General features: G+C 43.0%; 1 protein-coding gene across 4 annotated transcripts; it reads left to right on the plus strand.

The window, feature by feature from the left end:
• Positions 1 to 188: 188 nt before the first annotated feature.
• TTC9C (tetratricopeptide repeat domain 9C) lies at positions 189 to 7,225 on the plus strand. Of its 4 annotated transcripts, none has more exons than XM_045485604.1 (4): positions 189 to 348; positions 903 to 1,197; positions 4,137 to 4,319; positions 6,467 to 7,225. In XM_045485604.1, exons 2-4 carry the CDS (start codon positions 960 to 962, stop codon positions 6,559 to 6,561), a joined length of 516 nt encoding a protein of 171 aa, XP_045341560.1. In that variant the 5' UTR covers positions 189 to 348; positions 903 to 959; the 3' UTR covers positions 6,562 to 7,225. The 4 variants fall into 4 exon arrangements, with proteins under 4 accessions (XP_045341560.1, XP_045341562.1, XP_045341559.1 ...); XM_045485606.1 differs by having other exon boundaries at positions 301 to 431; XM_045485603.1 differs by lacking the exon at positions 189 to 348 and adding an exon at positions 599 to 772.
• Positions 7,226 to 12,135: the final 4,910 nt, after the last annotated feature.

Raw genomic sequence — 12,135 nt, forward strand, 5'->3', positions numbered from 1 at the left:
GCAACAGACGCCCGGACCTCGCCTTTTAGCTTTCTTATTGGCCAACTTGAATCGTCATCTGCAATTCTGATTGGTCATCCGTGATCGGCCGGATTCTTCCAATTGGCGAAGCTGACGGGAGATTTCCCCGCCGCCCCCTCCCCCCCCCGCCCCGCCCCGGGTTGATCTGCAGGGGGCTGTAGAGGCGGGGTCGCTTCTGCGGGATTATTTTTCCGGGGCCGCTTTTGATTGGACGGTGTGGCGCATTGCGCGCGACCCTTCATATATCAAACTGCCGAGACGTCGGTCCCGGTCGTCTAAGTGCTTCCGCCCGTAAACCGAAGCCGAGGGGGAGACTTCCGTGCTTGGGTATTTGCAGAGGGCGAGGGGTTGGCCGCGGAGCTTGGTGGGCTTGTAACTGAGCTGCTCTGCGGCCGCGCCAGCTTAAGCCTGTGAGTTGGTTGCACAAACCACATTCAGCTCGGTCCCCAGCTTCTGATACCGACATAAACAAATGCTTATTTAATACGCGCAAAAAAAGACCAGGACTGGCGGCAAGCCCCGTAGACCTCTTTTAGCAGTTGTCCCCGCCTATTCCCTTCCACTTCCGGGTCAAGAAGGTGTGTCCAAGAGAAAGGAGGAAGCAAATTCCGCTGGCATTCCCACGCCTGCCACAGTTCCTTAGTCCGGCCCTTCCTTTTTCGGGAGGGTCTCTTCACCCCGGAGTCTCCTCTTTATGAAATCACTTAATCTCTGGCTTTGCTGTTCCCACATCCTCTCCCTGATTAGTCCTGTACGTTTAAAGATTGAAAATTACTACAGAGAAGAGACAAGTAAAACTCATTCCCGGGGGGCGTCCTGGAGAAGGCTAATTTCCTGCCTTCTTAAATCGGCTAAACCAGTTGTTTTGCTCCCATCTCCAGAGCTTCAATTGCTCTTTCGCGTCCCAATTCCACAAGAGCTCTGGGCGACAAAGAGTTATGGAGAAGCGCCTGCAGGAGGCTCAATTGTACAAGGAGAAAGGGAACCAACGTTACCGAGAAGGGAAGTACCGAGATGCTGTAAGTAGGTACCATCGAGCTCTGCTTCAGCTGCGGGGTCTGGATCCAAGTCTGCCCTCCCCGATACCTAATCTAGGACCTCAGGGCCCGGCCCTCACACCTGAACAAGAGAACATACTGCACACCACCCAGACAGACTGCTACAACAATCTAGCTGGTAAGAACAGGGCTGAAGGGTGGGTAGAGTATCAGGGCAGGCACATGAAAATCTGTGAACATTAGGGAAAAGCACGGGTGTGTTTTTCTGCTGTCATGTACTTATTCTGCCATGAATTGAAATACATTTCCAATCTATGGGCCTCTAAATGAGTTTCTATAGAGCCATGCTTCTCAAACTTAACCTGGAGAGTTGGTTAACTCAGCCCCACCCCTAGAGATTCCGATTCAATGGAGCTGAGTGGGAGAGGCACTACCGATTTGCATTTCTAACAAATTTCCAGGTGAAGCTGATAGGTTTAGGGAATTTTGCACGCTCTAGAAAAAACACTGAACTTATGTCTAGGGCATTGTTTCTTTAATATTTATAATAGAGGAAAGAAGGCATTTGCTCCAGCGGGTGGTGTGAGACATTATTAGATGTTTGGACAGCTTTTCTTCGTTTTTCTCCTTCCTTTAAATCAGTTCTTGGATAACTAGGATCTCCCATCTCCATATGAACTTGGGTGAAGAGATGGATGCCAGAATCTGTATCACTAGGATTGATCTACCAAAAGAAAGGAGACTTCGTATAGGTCTGTTCTATGGCAGGCAAAATAATCACGGAGCTAATTAAATTATTTTGGAGTATATTAAAGCATTCTAATGACCCCAGCTGAGGCTATGGAAATTATTAGGGTTAGTTTTTATACTTCGTAATGGTTGTTTAAAAGTGATTTTTTTTTTTTTTTTTTTACTACAGTAGTTTTCCGCTATGGTTTGGTGAAAATCTAGCTTTTTTACAGTGTGAGTCCAGTGCTACTCTCAGATTCAGGTAACAATAGTAATTATGGTAGCTAATGTTTCAATTCATTAAGTTCAATTACTTATTGGGTACTAAGGATATAGGAGTATAATAAGGTAAAGAGTGCTGCTCTCTTGGAACATATATTCAAGTAAGGGAGATGGACAATTAACAAAGGTAACATACATATTGTATCGGAAGATGGCAAGTGCTGTGGAAAGGAATAAAGCAGATGGGCACAGTGAGTGCCACAGGCATGGGAATGTTCCCTTTTAAAGAGAGTGATCAGCCAGTGTCTTCACTCTCCAGGTGGACCTGAAGTCAAAGCCTATGGCTTAGCCATCCACAGAGCATCCACTTGGGAGTGCTTGGGAGATGCTCCATAAAGAACTTACTGGATTAGCCATTTTCACTTATTGAGTGCCTGTAACACGTGGGGCAGTTTATGTACAATATCTCTCATCTTCAAATTCTACAAGATACTTGTGATTATCCCCATTTTACCGATAAGGTAATGAGATCGGCTCCCTGCCGAAAATCCTCCAATGGCATTTCATTAGACTTAGGGAAAAAACCCAAACTCTGACCCTCACCTTCAGGGCCTGACATGGTCTGGCTCCTCCAATACACGGAATTTGCAAAACACATTTCTGCCTTCCAGCTTTATAGAATTTCTTCTTTCTCAGCTAGAATGCCCCGTCCCTTGAATGACCCTTGTCATTCAGATCTTGGGTCAAAAGTCACTTTCTTTGAGAGGCTTCTGTAATCAAGCGTGACTCTGGCTTCATTCACTTCATCCCAATACAGTTCTGTTTTTTTGTTTTTTGGGTTTTTTTTTTTTTCAAAGCAATTTAGAAAATCCATTTGTTTATTGTGTACTCCTTCTACTTGGGGACTAGGATGCGACTGGTGTTTACTCATCAAGAGGTCTGTCTTGTTCCTCTTACCCACTGCTCCTAGCTGTCCCTAGCCTGTGGTCGGTGCTGCAGAACCAGTTGTCAGATAATGAATGAAGCTACAGTAATGGGTTAGTTAAGTATAAAACCATATGACCACTTGGTGGGGATGTTGTAGAAGGGATGCAGACATAAGCCCAGGCCCTTTAATGTCCTCGGAAGCCCTGATTCTCCTTTCTTCTCAGCACCATGATTAAGTAATACTATGTTTAATTCCTACAGTCATGAAATAGGGAGCACGTTTCCCTTCTTAATTATAGAAAGGCTGAGCATTGTCTCCTAAACAGATTTGGATTTCAAAGTCCCATTATGTAATCCAAGGGAATAGTGAAGTAATATATCATCATTTTTAATGATGGGGACGCCTAGGTGGCTCAGTCGGTTGGGCATCTGACTTCGGCTCAGGTCATGATCTTGCAGTCTGTGGGTTCGCGCCCTGCGTCAGGCTCTGTGCTGACAGCTCAGAGCCTGGAGCCTGCTTCGGATTCTGTGTCTCCCTCTCTCTCTGCCCCTCCCCTGCTCATGCTCTGTCTCCCTCTGTCTCAAAAATAAATAAAAACATTTAAAAAATGTTTTTAAAAATGACGATTTGGGAATTAGAGAGTCCTTGGTTCAAATTTCTTATTCCACCCAGAAGCTGTAGGATCTTCGACAAGTTCCTTTACGTCTCTGAGCCTTGATTTCTTTGTCCACTAAATGGAGATAGTAACACTTAACCAATTTCGTAGCGTGGATGAGAAGATTAAATGAGATAAAGCACAAAGCACCGTGCTGCTATTTCCTCACACAATTGATGGCAGCCATTGTTGTTCGTAAAGCTGCAGTGTGACAATTGTGGTTAGATGGAGGGCTCAAGATGGAGAGCCTTGGGTAGAAGAGAAACAGAGAAGAAGAATTGTAAATAAATTTTAAAGTATGTTCCTGTCAGTTTTATAGCCGGGCCTAACCCACCAGTAGGCACATAATAAGCGTTCAGTAGATATTAAAGTTGATGAGAAGGCATGTAAAGCTTTTGTTCACTGTTGCATCCCCAGTGCCTAGAAGAAAGTCTGGCACGTGGTAGACCTTTGGATGTATTAGTTGGGTGAGTGAATGTTGTTGGTATTGTCCTCTGTTTGATGCAGCCTTGAGTTGGCCACTAGAACTTCATGTAATAAGTCCCTCTTTGCTCTCCTGTCTTCTTTCCATTTGGCCTGTTAGCCTGTCTCCTTCAGATGGAGCCAGTAAACTACGAACGAGTGAAAGAATACAGTCAGAAAGTCCTGGAACGACAGCCTGATAATGCCAAGGCCTTGTATCGGGCTGGAGTGGCCTTTTTTCATCTGCAGGACTATGACCAGGCTCAGCACTACCTCCTGGCTGCTGTCAATAGGCAGCCAAAAGGTGAGAGAGAAGGGGACCGAAGTGGTAAGGACAAAGGAAATTGTCTTGCTGAGGTGGTATCGGTGGAAGGAGGGATTTATTTTACTTTTTTCAATTTACTGAATTTTTTAAAAGTTTATTTATTTTGCGAGAGAGCGAGTGAGCACGTGCATGCACACGAACAGGGTACAGGGCAGAGAGAGGGGGAAGGAGAAGGAGAATCCCAAGCGGGCGCCACGCTGTTAGCTCAGAGCTCGATGCGGGGCTCGATCTCATGAACTGTGAGATGATGACCTGAGCCAAAATCAAGAGCCGGGTGCTTAACTGACTGAGCCACCCAGGCGCCCCTTGAAATTTTTTCGACTAGGTAATAATATATTCATATAGTTCAAAATTCAAAAAGTCTGAAGAGGTGTTTGAGAAACTGGCCTTCTTCTATTCCTGTATTCTTGCCTCCACAAGAAAGCAATATTGTACACCCTCCAGAAGTATTAGGCTTCAACAGGCATACACACCATCTCCCTTCCTTCCCCCGGTGAAAGAGATTGGAAAGCATTGTTTTTCAAGTTTCTGTTCCGAGATTGTAACTGAAATAGGATCTGTATTCCAGTCAATATACTTGCTGATCCTCCTTTCTGCCAGTTCCCCAGCTGGGTCTGGCCTTTGCTTTAGCTATCATTTTATTCTTTTAGCTCCGCTAAGCCCAGGTATGACCCAGAAAAGGGGCAGGCCTACCTAGAGAGAATTTGAGACTTGGTACTTGTTTCCAAGGCAGAGATACCGCGAAGCGGATAACAGACTCACTCCTGTGTTGGTGGTTCAGCACTGAAAATTATCTCCCATTTTGCATTCTGGCTCAGAGTGGCTACTAGATGCTAGAGGTAGAGGGTCCCCCAGGGTAACGATGCAGCAAAAATTCTCTAAATGATTGGGGGAGGGGGAGACACCTGGCTAGCTCAGTCGGTGGAGCAGGTGACTCTTGATCTCAGGGATGTGGGTTTCGAGCCCCCATGGTGGGTGTAGAGATTACTTAAAAATAAAACCTTTAAAATCTTTAAAATCAAAATGAAATAAATGAATGGGAAAGCCACTGTGAATTAATAAAGACATAAAACATGAGGCATTTGTTCGTGTCTCTTACCTTCAAGTACATAGATGAACTGCACCCATGTAGAGTATTTTAGAGGCTCTGCTGTAACAATAACTGTTTCTTCAAGCTCTTTTTCATTATCAGATTAAGAACCAGCCAGCCCTGACTGTACAGAGATTTTTCTCCCTGGACAGAGATTTTTTTTTTTTGTTTTAATTCAAAGTGGTATTAATGAATGAGATTGACTGTTGCAAAGAATAGTTGTGATCTATTCAGATCTGAGAAAGATTTTTAAAATCAGAAGTATGTGTGGGGTTGGGGAGATGGCAGCAGGGTAGGAGGACCCTAGGCTCGCCTCGTCCCACGAATGCAGCTAGAGAACTATCAAATCATCCTTAATACCCCAGAAATCAACCTGAGGCCTGGCAGAACAAACCCCGCAACTAAAGATAGAGAAGAGGTCACATCGAAGAAGGGCCAAAATAGCATTTAAAGTCATATACCCATGTTTATGTGTATTTCTTCACAGGAAGATTCCTGGACTTTGGAGAGTAAAAAATACTCTGCATGTTTTATAGATACGAACAAACTTATTTTCCCAGAGAATATATTTATTCTGATACTTACAGAATCAGTAATAAGTAAGCTCAAATGATTCCAGATTCAGAAATCTGGTTCTCCTCAAACCCACTTTCTATAGGAAGTCCTTTGAAAGATTGGAGTCTTGATTCAAAATAATAGTGCTGGTTTTTATCGTTTATTTGGAATGTCCTTTGCGGTTATCTCTGATCTATTTTTGTAAAATAACCTCATCCCTAAAGTGGGGGGTAAAAATGCTAACTTGCATAAACCAGTGACAATAACTTGGTATTTTCCCTAAGTATTCATAATCAGTATGTTTGTTTTGAACGTTTTAAAGGGACTTGTTTATTATTTTTATCCACGCCTAAAAAATATCTGACTCTATAAAAGTCAGAAGTTGTGGCGGGGAAAGAAGTGTGTGAACAATCCTTTCCTACCACAAGGTGTGATCATGTTCTAACTGTGTCTCTAATTGCCTCCTTTGCCCTATTCTAAGACGCCAATGTCCGGCGGTACCTCCAGCTAACTCAGTCGGAACTCAGTAGCTACCATCAGAAGGAGAAGCAGCTGTACCTGGGCATGTTTGGTTAACAAAGAAGAAAGATGCTCCTCTACTTGAACTTAGGTGAACCATTAAAGACCCATCGAGGGGAAACCTGAGCCTCAGCAAGAGAAATTAACCCCATACCTCTGACCCACGTGGATTTCTGTTTTCTTTCTAGCTCTGCACAAACTCTTTGGCACTTAAGCAGGCTGTGTCTTTTTTTTGCCTGTCCATCTACGTATTTGTATAGCTTTCCATACGTGATATTCTTGGAGATGTTTGCTTTGAGAAATACAATCAGCTGTATGTGAAATAATCCTGTCTATGGCATAGATTTTAACGATAGATGTTGTTAGATGTGTCCATATACAGAGGGAAAAGCTCATAAGGATGAAATCATGATCACAAAGTTTTTTCTTTGGTTCCTCAGCTTCCCAAAGCCAAAGTTACATAGGCCACAACCCGGGAAATATATTTTTTTGTGAAAATAGACAATTACAAGTTGGACCCACATGACTTAAACGACTTGAAATTAACCATTTTGATTAAATCAAATTCCTTAGGTACATTCAGACCTCCCCCCCACAAAAGTATCTGGTTCCTATTTTTTCTGGTGATAATTTCTAGTCCCTGGTATTGTTCATACTCAGATCATTCATACAATATGCTTATTTATTTTTTTCATTAAACTCTTCTATCTTAAAACCTTGAGTCAAGCATTTAAGTATTTAATAATTCTTCAGCCTCGTGCCAAAAAACCCCCCAAAACCTAAGTAAACATTTTCTTTTTTAGCAGGTGCATATCTATAGTATGCTCATTTCTCTAAAAAAAAGGGTGGGGCGGAGGGGACAGGTTGCTGTGTCTTCTTGAAACAATACCATGAAAGAGCAGGATAAAAACATCAGTCTGTTCTTTCCCTGTCACCTTGTATTATGCAAAAGCTCAGTTCCTTACAGAGGAGGGAAATGAGGAAGAGTTCTCCTTCCCTGGTGCTTAAGCTCCCCATGGAACTTTCTGGAAGTTTTGTCAGTGCAGGCTGTGGACCTGGTACAGTCATGTCTCCGTAGGAGGTTCCATCAACCAGGAGATCCCTTGCCATTTTGTGCGCTTGTTGTGAATAATGTTCACAATGTATACTGCCTCTACCTTTATGAGTAGAGGTAGTAAGCATGTGTCACTAGCCATTACATAAGGACAGATTTCAGAAAGAACAATAAAAACAATCCCAAGTCCTCTGTATTGCCAAGTGTGCATGAGTTTTCCATTTATCAGTAATGCCCCCTCCCAATGAGCCAGGCTCCGCTGTGTCTCCTATACCCCATAAATAATACAACTTACAATAAAAAGCTTTTCTACCAAATAGTCTTGTGAATCTAAGGACAGAACTAACAAAAATAGAATATTTCATTCCTTTCCCAAGCTGCTTACATTTCTAAGCCTAGGTTGTTGACAAAATTATGTCATGGTTGAATGTTTGCTTTGGGCAAGTTTTGCTGATTTTCTTCTCTTTGTTTTTTTTTCCCCCCCCCCCAAAGACTAAGCTATCTTCTGCATCAATGAGGAAAAAATAAAACTGATAATTCAAAAATTGTATTTTAGATCAGGCAGTATTCCTTCATTTGTATGTAGATAATGGACTGACCTATATTTTATTTCCTGAGTTTAAGCCTACTCCCTTGCAATTAAAAAAAAAAAAAGCATTTAAAAACTGAAAAAAAATAACAAAATAAAAACATATTTTAGGAATGTATTGCACTGATCCTTTTATTAGCACTGTTAAGAGACAAAGTGGTCAGGCTTGCATTTCATTCTTCATTTTGAAGGCCAGCTTCCAATGGAGATGTTAATGAACAGGAAAGTGGACAAAGATAGGCAGCCAGATGTGGGTGTGGAGGAGGTCTGGCAAGCCCACATCCTGAAGGAAACAGCCAGAGGGCACCTAAATGTCAGTACTCAGAAGTTTCTGGAGGAGGAGGGTGCTCACCTCACCAGTCCTTAATGGATTCCATGCAGAATTTCAGGGTGTGATTGAAGAGAAAGCATTGTAGATGTGAAGGTCCATACTTTGGCACATAACGGACAGTTGAGAGCAGTGTCTCCCGAACTCCTACCCACTACCTTTACAATTTTGCCAAAACCACATACTACCTATACTATTGTTTTCAATATTTTATTTAAATATATATTTTTGGGGGCGCCTGGGTGGCGCAGTCGGTTAAGCGTCCGACTTCAGCCAGGTCACGATCTCGCGGCCCGTGAGTTCGAGCCCCGCGTCGGGCTCTGGGCTGATGGCTCAGAGCCTGGAGCCTGTTTCCGATTCTGTGTCTCCCTCTCTCTCTGCCCCTCCCCCGTTCATGCTCTGTCTCTCTCTGTCCCAAAAATAAATAAACGTTGAAAAAAAAAAATTAAAAAAAAAAATAAATATATATTTTTGAAGAAAACTTGGGACAGAAGAACATGTTAACGATACCAAGGGGGTTTACTCAGCAAACTGTAGACTGTGAAACTGGGAAGACAAGTAGCCCAGTTCCTTCAATAAATAAATTACAGGGAAAAGGAGAGAGGCACTTACAGATTAAAAGAGGCTTTGGGGTACCTGGTTGAGTGTCTGACTCTTGATTGTGTATCAGCTCATGATCCCAGGGTCATGAGATCAAGCCCCATGTCAGCCTCTGTACTAAGCATGGAGCCTGCTTAAGATCCTCACTCCTGGGGTGCCTGGGTGGCTCAGTCGGTTGAGTGTGGGACTCTTGATTTCAGCTCGGGTCATTCTCAGTTTCTGGGATCGAGTCCCATGTAGGGCTCTGCCACTAACAGCATGGAGCCTGCTTGAGATTCTCCCACTCTCTCTGCCCCTCCCCTGCTCATGTGCACGTTCTTACACTCTCAAAATAAACTTAAAAAAAAAAAATTTCTCTCTCTCTCACTGTCCCTCTCCCCCCACTACTGCTCTTGTGCGCACTTACTCTCTCTAAAATTAAAAACCAGAACAAGGCTTAAGGGGCATCTGGCTGGCTCAGTCAGAAAGGCATGTGACTCTTGATCTTGGGGTCGCGAGTTCAAGCCCCACGTTTGGTGTAGAAATTATTTAAAAATGAAAATCTTAGGTGCCTGGGTGGCTCAGTTGGTTAAGCATCCAAGTCGATTTTGGCTCAAGTCATGATTTCATGGTTCATGAGCTGAAGCCCTGAGTCAGGCTCCGCGCTGAGTATGGAGCCTGCTTGGAATTCTCTCATTCCTCTGCCCCTTGCACACACACACGTTTTCTTCCTCTCAAAATAAACTGAATAAACTTAAAAAAACAAAAACAAAAAAGAAAAACCTTTGAAAAGAATATTGAAATAAATTTTTTAAAAAAGGCTTAAGAGGGGCGCCTGGGTGGCGCAGTCGGTTAAGTGTCCGACTTCAGCCAGGTCACGATCTCGCGGTCCGTGAGTTCGAGCCCTGCGTCGGGCTCTGGGCTGATGGCTCAGAGCCTGGAGCCTGTTTCCGATTCTGTGTCTCCCTCTCTCTCTGCCCCTCCCCCGTTCATGCTCTGTCTCTCTCTGTCCCAAAAATAAATAAACGTTGGAAACATTTTTAAAAAATTAAATTAAAAAAAAAAATAAAAATAAAAAAGGCTTAAGAGACATCAAATAAATGTGACTCTACTTTGGATTGTGGTTTGAAAACAAAACAACAAAGTTTATGAGATGGGGCGCCTGACTGGCTCAGTTGTTGGAGTGTATGACTCTAGATCTCAGGGTTGTGGGTTTGAGCCCCATGTTGGGTGTAGAGATGACTTGAAGTCTTTAAATAAGTAAGTGAATAAATAAAAGGTTATGAGACAATCAGAGAAATTTGAATAAAAATTGTTGGGAGTGAGGGGTGCCTGGTCAGCTCAGTTGGTGGAATGTGTGACTCTTGATCTCGGGCTCATGAGTTCAAGCCCCATGTTGGGCATAGAGCTTACTGGGGGAAAGAAAAGAATTATTGTCAGGGAGAGGAAAAATAAAAATAATTATTGTCAGTTTTGTTGAATATGATTAATGGTATTTGGCCTTTTTTTTTTTTTTCAAGGGTTCTTACAGAGATGCACACTGAAATTGCTTACTAATAATTGGGGAGGGGACTTAGGAATACTTGCTATCATTTGTCAAAGGAAAAAAACCCCACAAAAGTAAATATATTTTACAGTAAAAATAGTACATGACCAGGTAAATCATCTTTGGAAACATTGGCTTTGGAGAAATTAAAATTGAAATCCAGGGGCACTTGGCTGGTTCGGTCGGTAGAGCCTGTGACTCTTGATCTCAGCGTTGAGTTTGAGCTCCACATTGGGCATAGAGTTTACTTAAAAACAAATAAAGTCAGGGCACCTGGGTGGCTCAGTTGGTTAAGCGTCCGACTTCAGCTCAGGTCATGATCTCACAGTCTGTGAGTTCCAGCCCCGCGTCGGGCTCTGTGCTGACAGCTCGGAGCCTGGAGCCTGCTTTGGATTCTGTGTCTCCCTCTCTCTCTGCCCCTCCCCTGCTCATGCTCTGTCTCTCTCTGTCTCAAAAATAAATAAAAATATTAAAAAAAACAAACAAACAAAGTCAAAATCCAATGCAAAGGACTGAAATGGTGACTTTTGTGAAGCTAAGCTTGGCCAAAAATGTCCAGTGATTGAAGAGGCAATAGACGGCAAGTGAAACCATACACTTATAAAATTGCCACTCAAGAAAAGAATTGAAATCCTAAATTAGAAATATATATCTCTAAAGCTGGAGAGCAAAGGGTGGTTGAAAACTTAAGTCAGCTTATAGCTCGAAAACAAAGAACTCCTCAGGGTGAAACTTTTAATAGGTGGAGCCTGGCCCATACCCTCCTCAAATGAGGCTGATTTGGGCTCAGTAGAAGGCAGCGTTATCCAACAACTAGGGCCGTCCGATAATAGACTAGGTTTCCTTTGGGGATGGCAAGTTCTTTTTAAAGGTTATTTAAGTAATCTCTACACCCAAGGTGGGCCTTGAACTCACGACCCGGAGATCAAGAGTCACAAGCTCTACCGATTGAGCCAGACAGGTGCCCGAGTTCTTTTTCAAGCAGGGGTGTCACAACCGGCAAAAGGAGGATCCATTGTTGGACCAGAGGTTAGATGAGCTCACCTGTGGTTCCTTGAATCCGTGGTCGAGACCATGGAGAGGAGTGGAAATGAGAAAATTCTCTATTGGTCCCACCTCTACAGACCGGCAGAAACTGTTCCTGGCGTCCAGCAGGTAAAGTGAGACAAAAGACAACTGTGGCCTTTTGTGTTGGCTGCTGCTTTGAACATCTTGCAGATTCCTAACTGCCATCGCCAATGAAAAATGCATCTCATGCTGGGAACTGAAAGCAAATACTCCCTCTTGAGGAGAATCTCACCAAGTAACAGATCCTTTTTTAGTTAGGTAGAACACATGGCTGAGATAGTAACAATGGTTTATGTTCTCAAGACTGTCTGGAGAAGGTCTGTACATTATATACACATGCAGACACAGATATTATGCCTTGCTTTTAGGAAATGATGTTCTGAGACAGCTGATTTTTTTCTCTATGTCTCTCCATATATAATCCTATATGTATAATTTTTATATAATTCACATGCCATAAAATGTAC

The sequence above is a fragment of the Leopardus geoffroyi genome, chromosome D1 (assembly GCF_018350155.1).
Source record: "Leopardus geoffroyi isolate Oge1 chromosome D1, O.geoffroyi_Oge1_pat1.0, whole genome shotgun sequence".
NCBI classification, from domain to species: domain Eukaryota; kingdom Metazoa; phylum Chordata; class Mammalia; order Carnivora; family Felidae; genus Leopardus; species Leopardus geoffroyi.

Excerpts from the sequence above, each read along its gene's own strand:
- TTC9C (XM_045485603.1), top strand. The coding sequence starts at position 716 with ATGAAATCACTTAATCTCTGGCTTTGCTGTTCCCACATCCTCTCCCTG. Across the intron at positions 1,198-4,136 it reads CTGCTACAACAATCTAGCTG|CCTGTCTCCTTCAGATGGAG; the intron begins GTAAGAACAGGG and ends TTGGCCTGTTAG. Across the intron at positions 4,320-6,466 it reads TGTCAATAGGCAGCCAAAAG|ACGCCAATGTCCGGCGGTAC; the intron begins GTGAGAGAGAAG and ends CCCTATTCTAAG.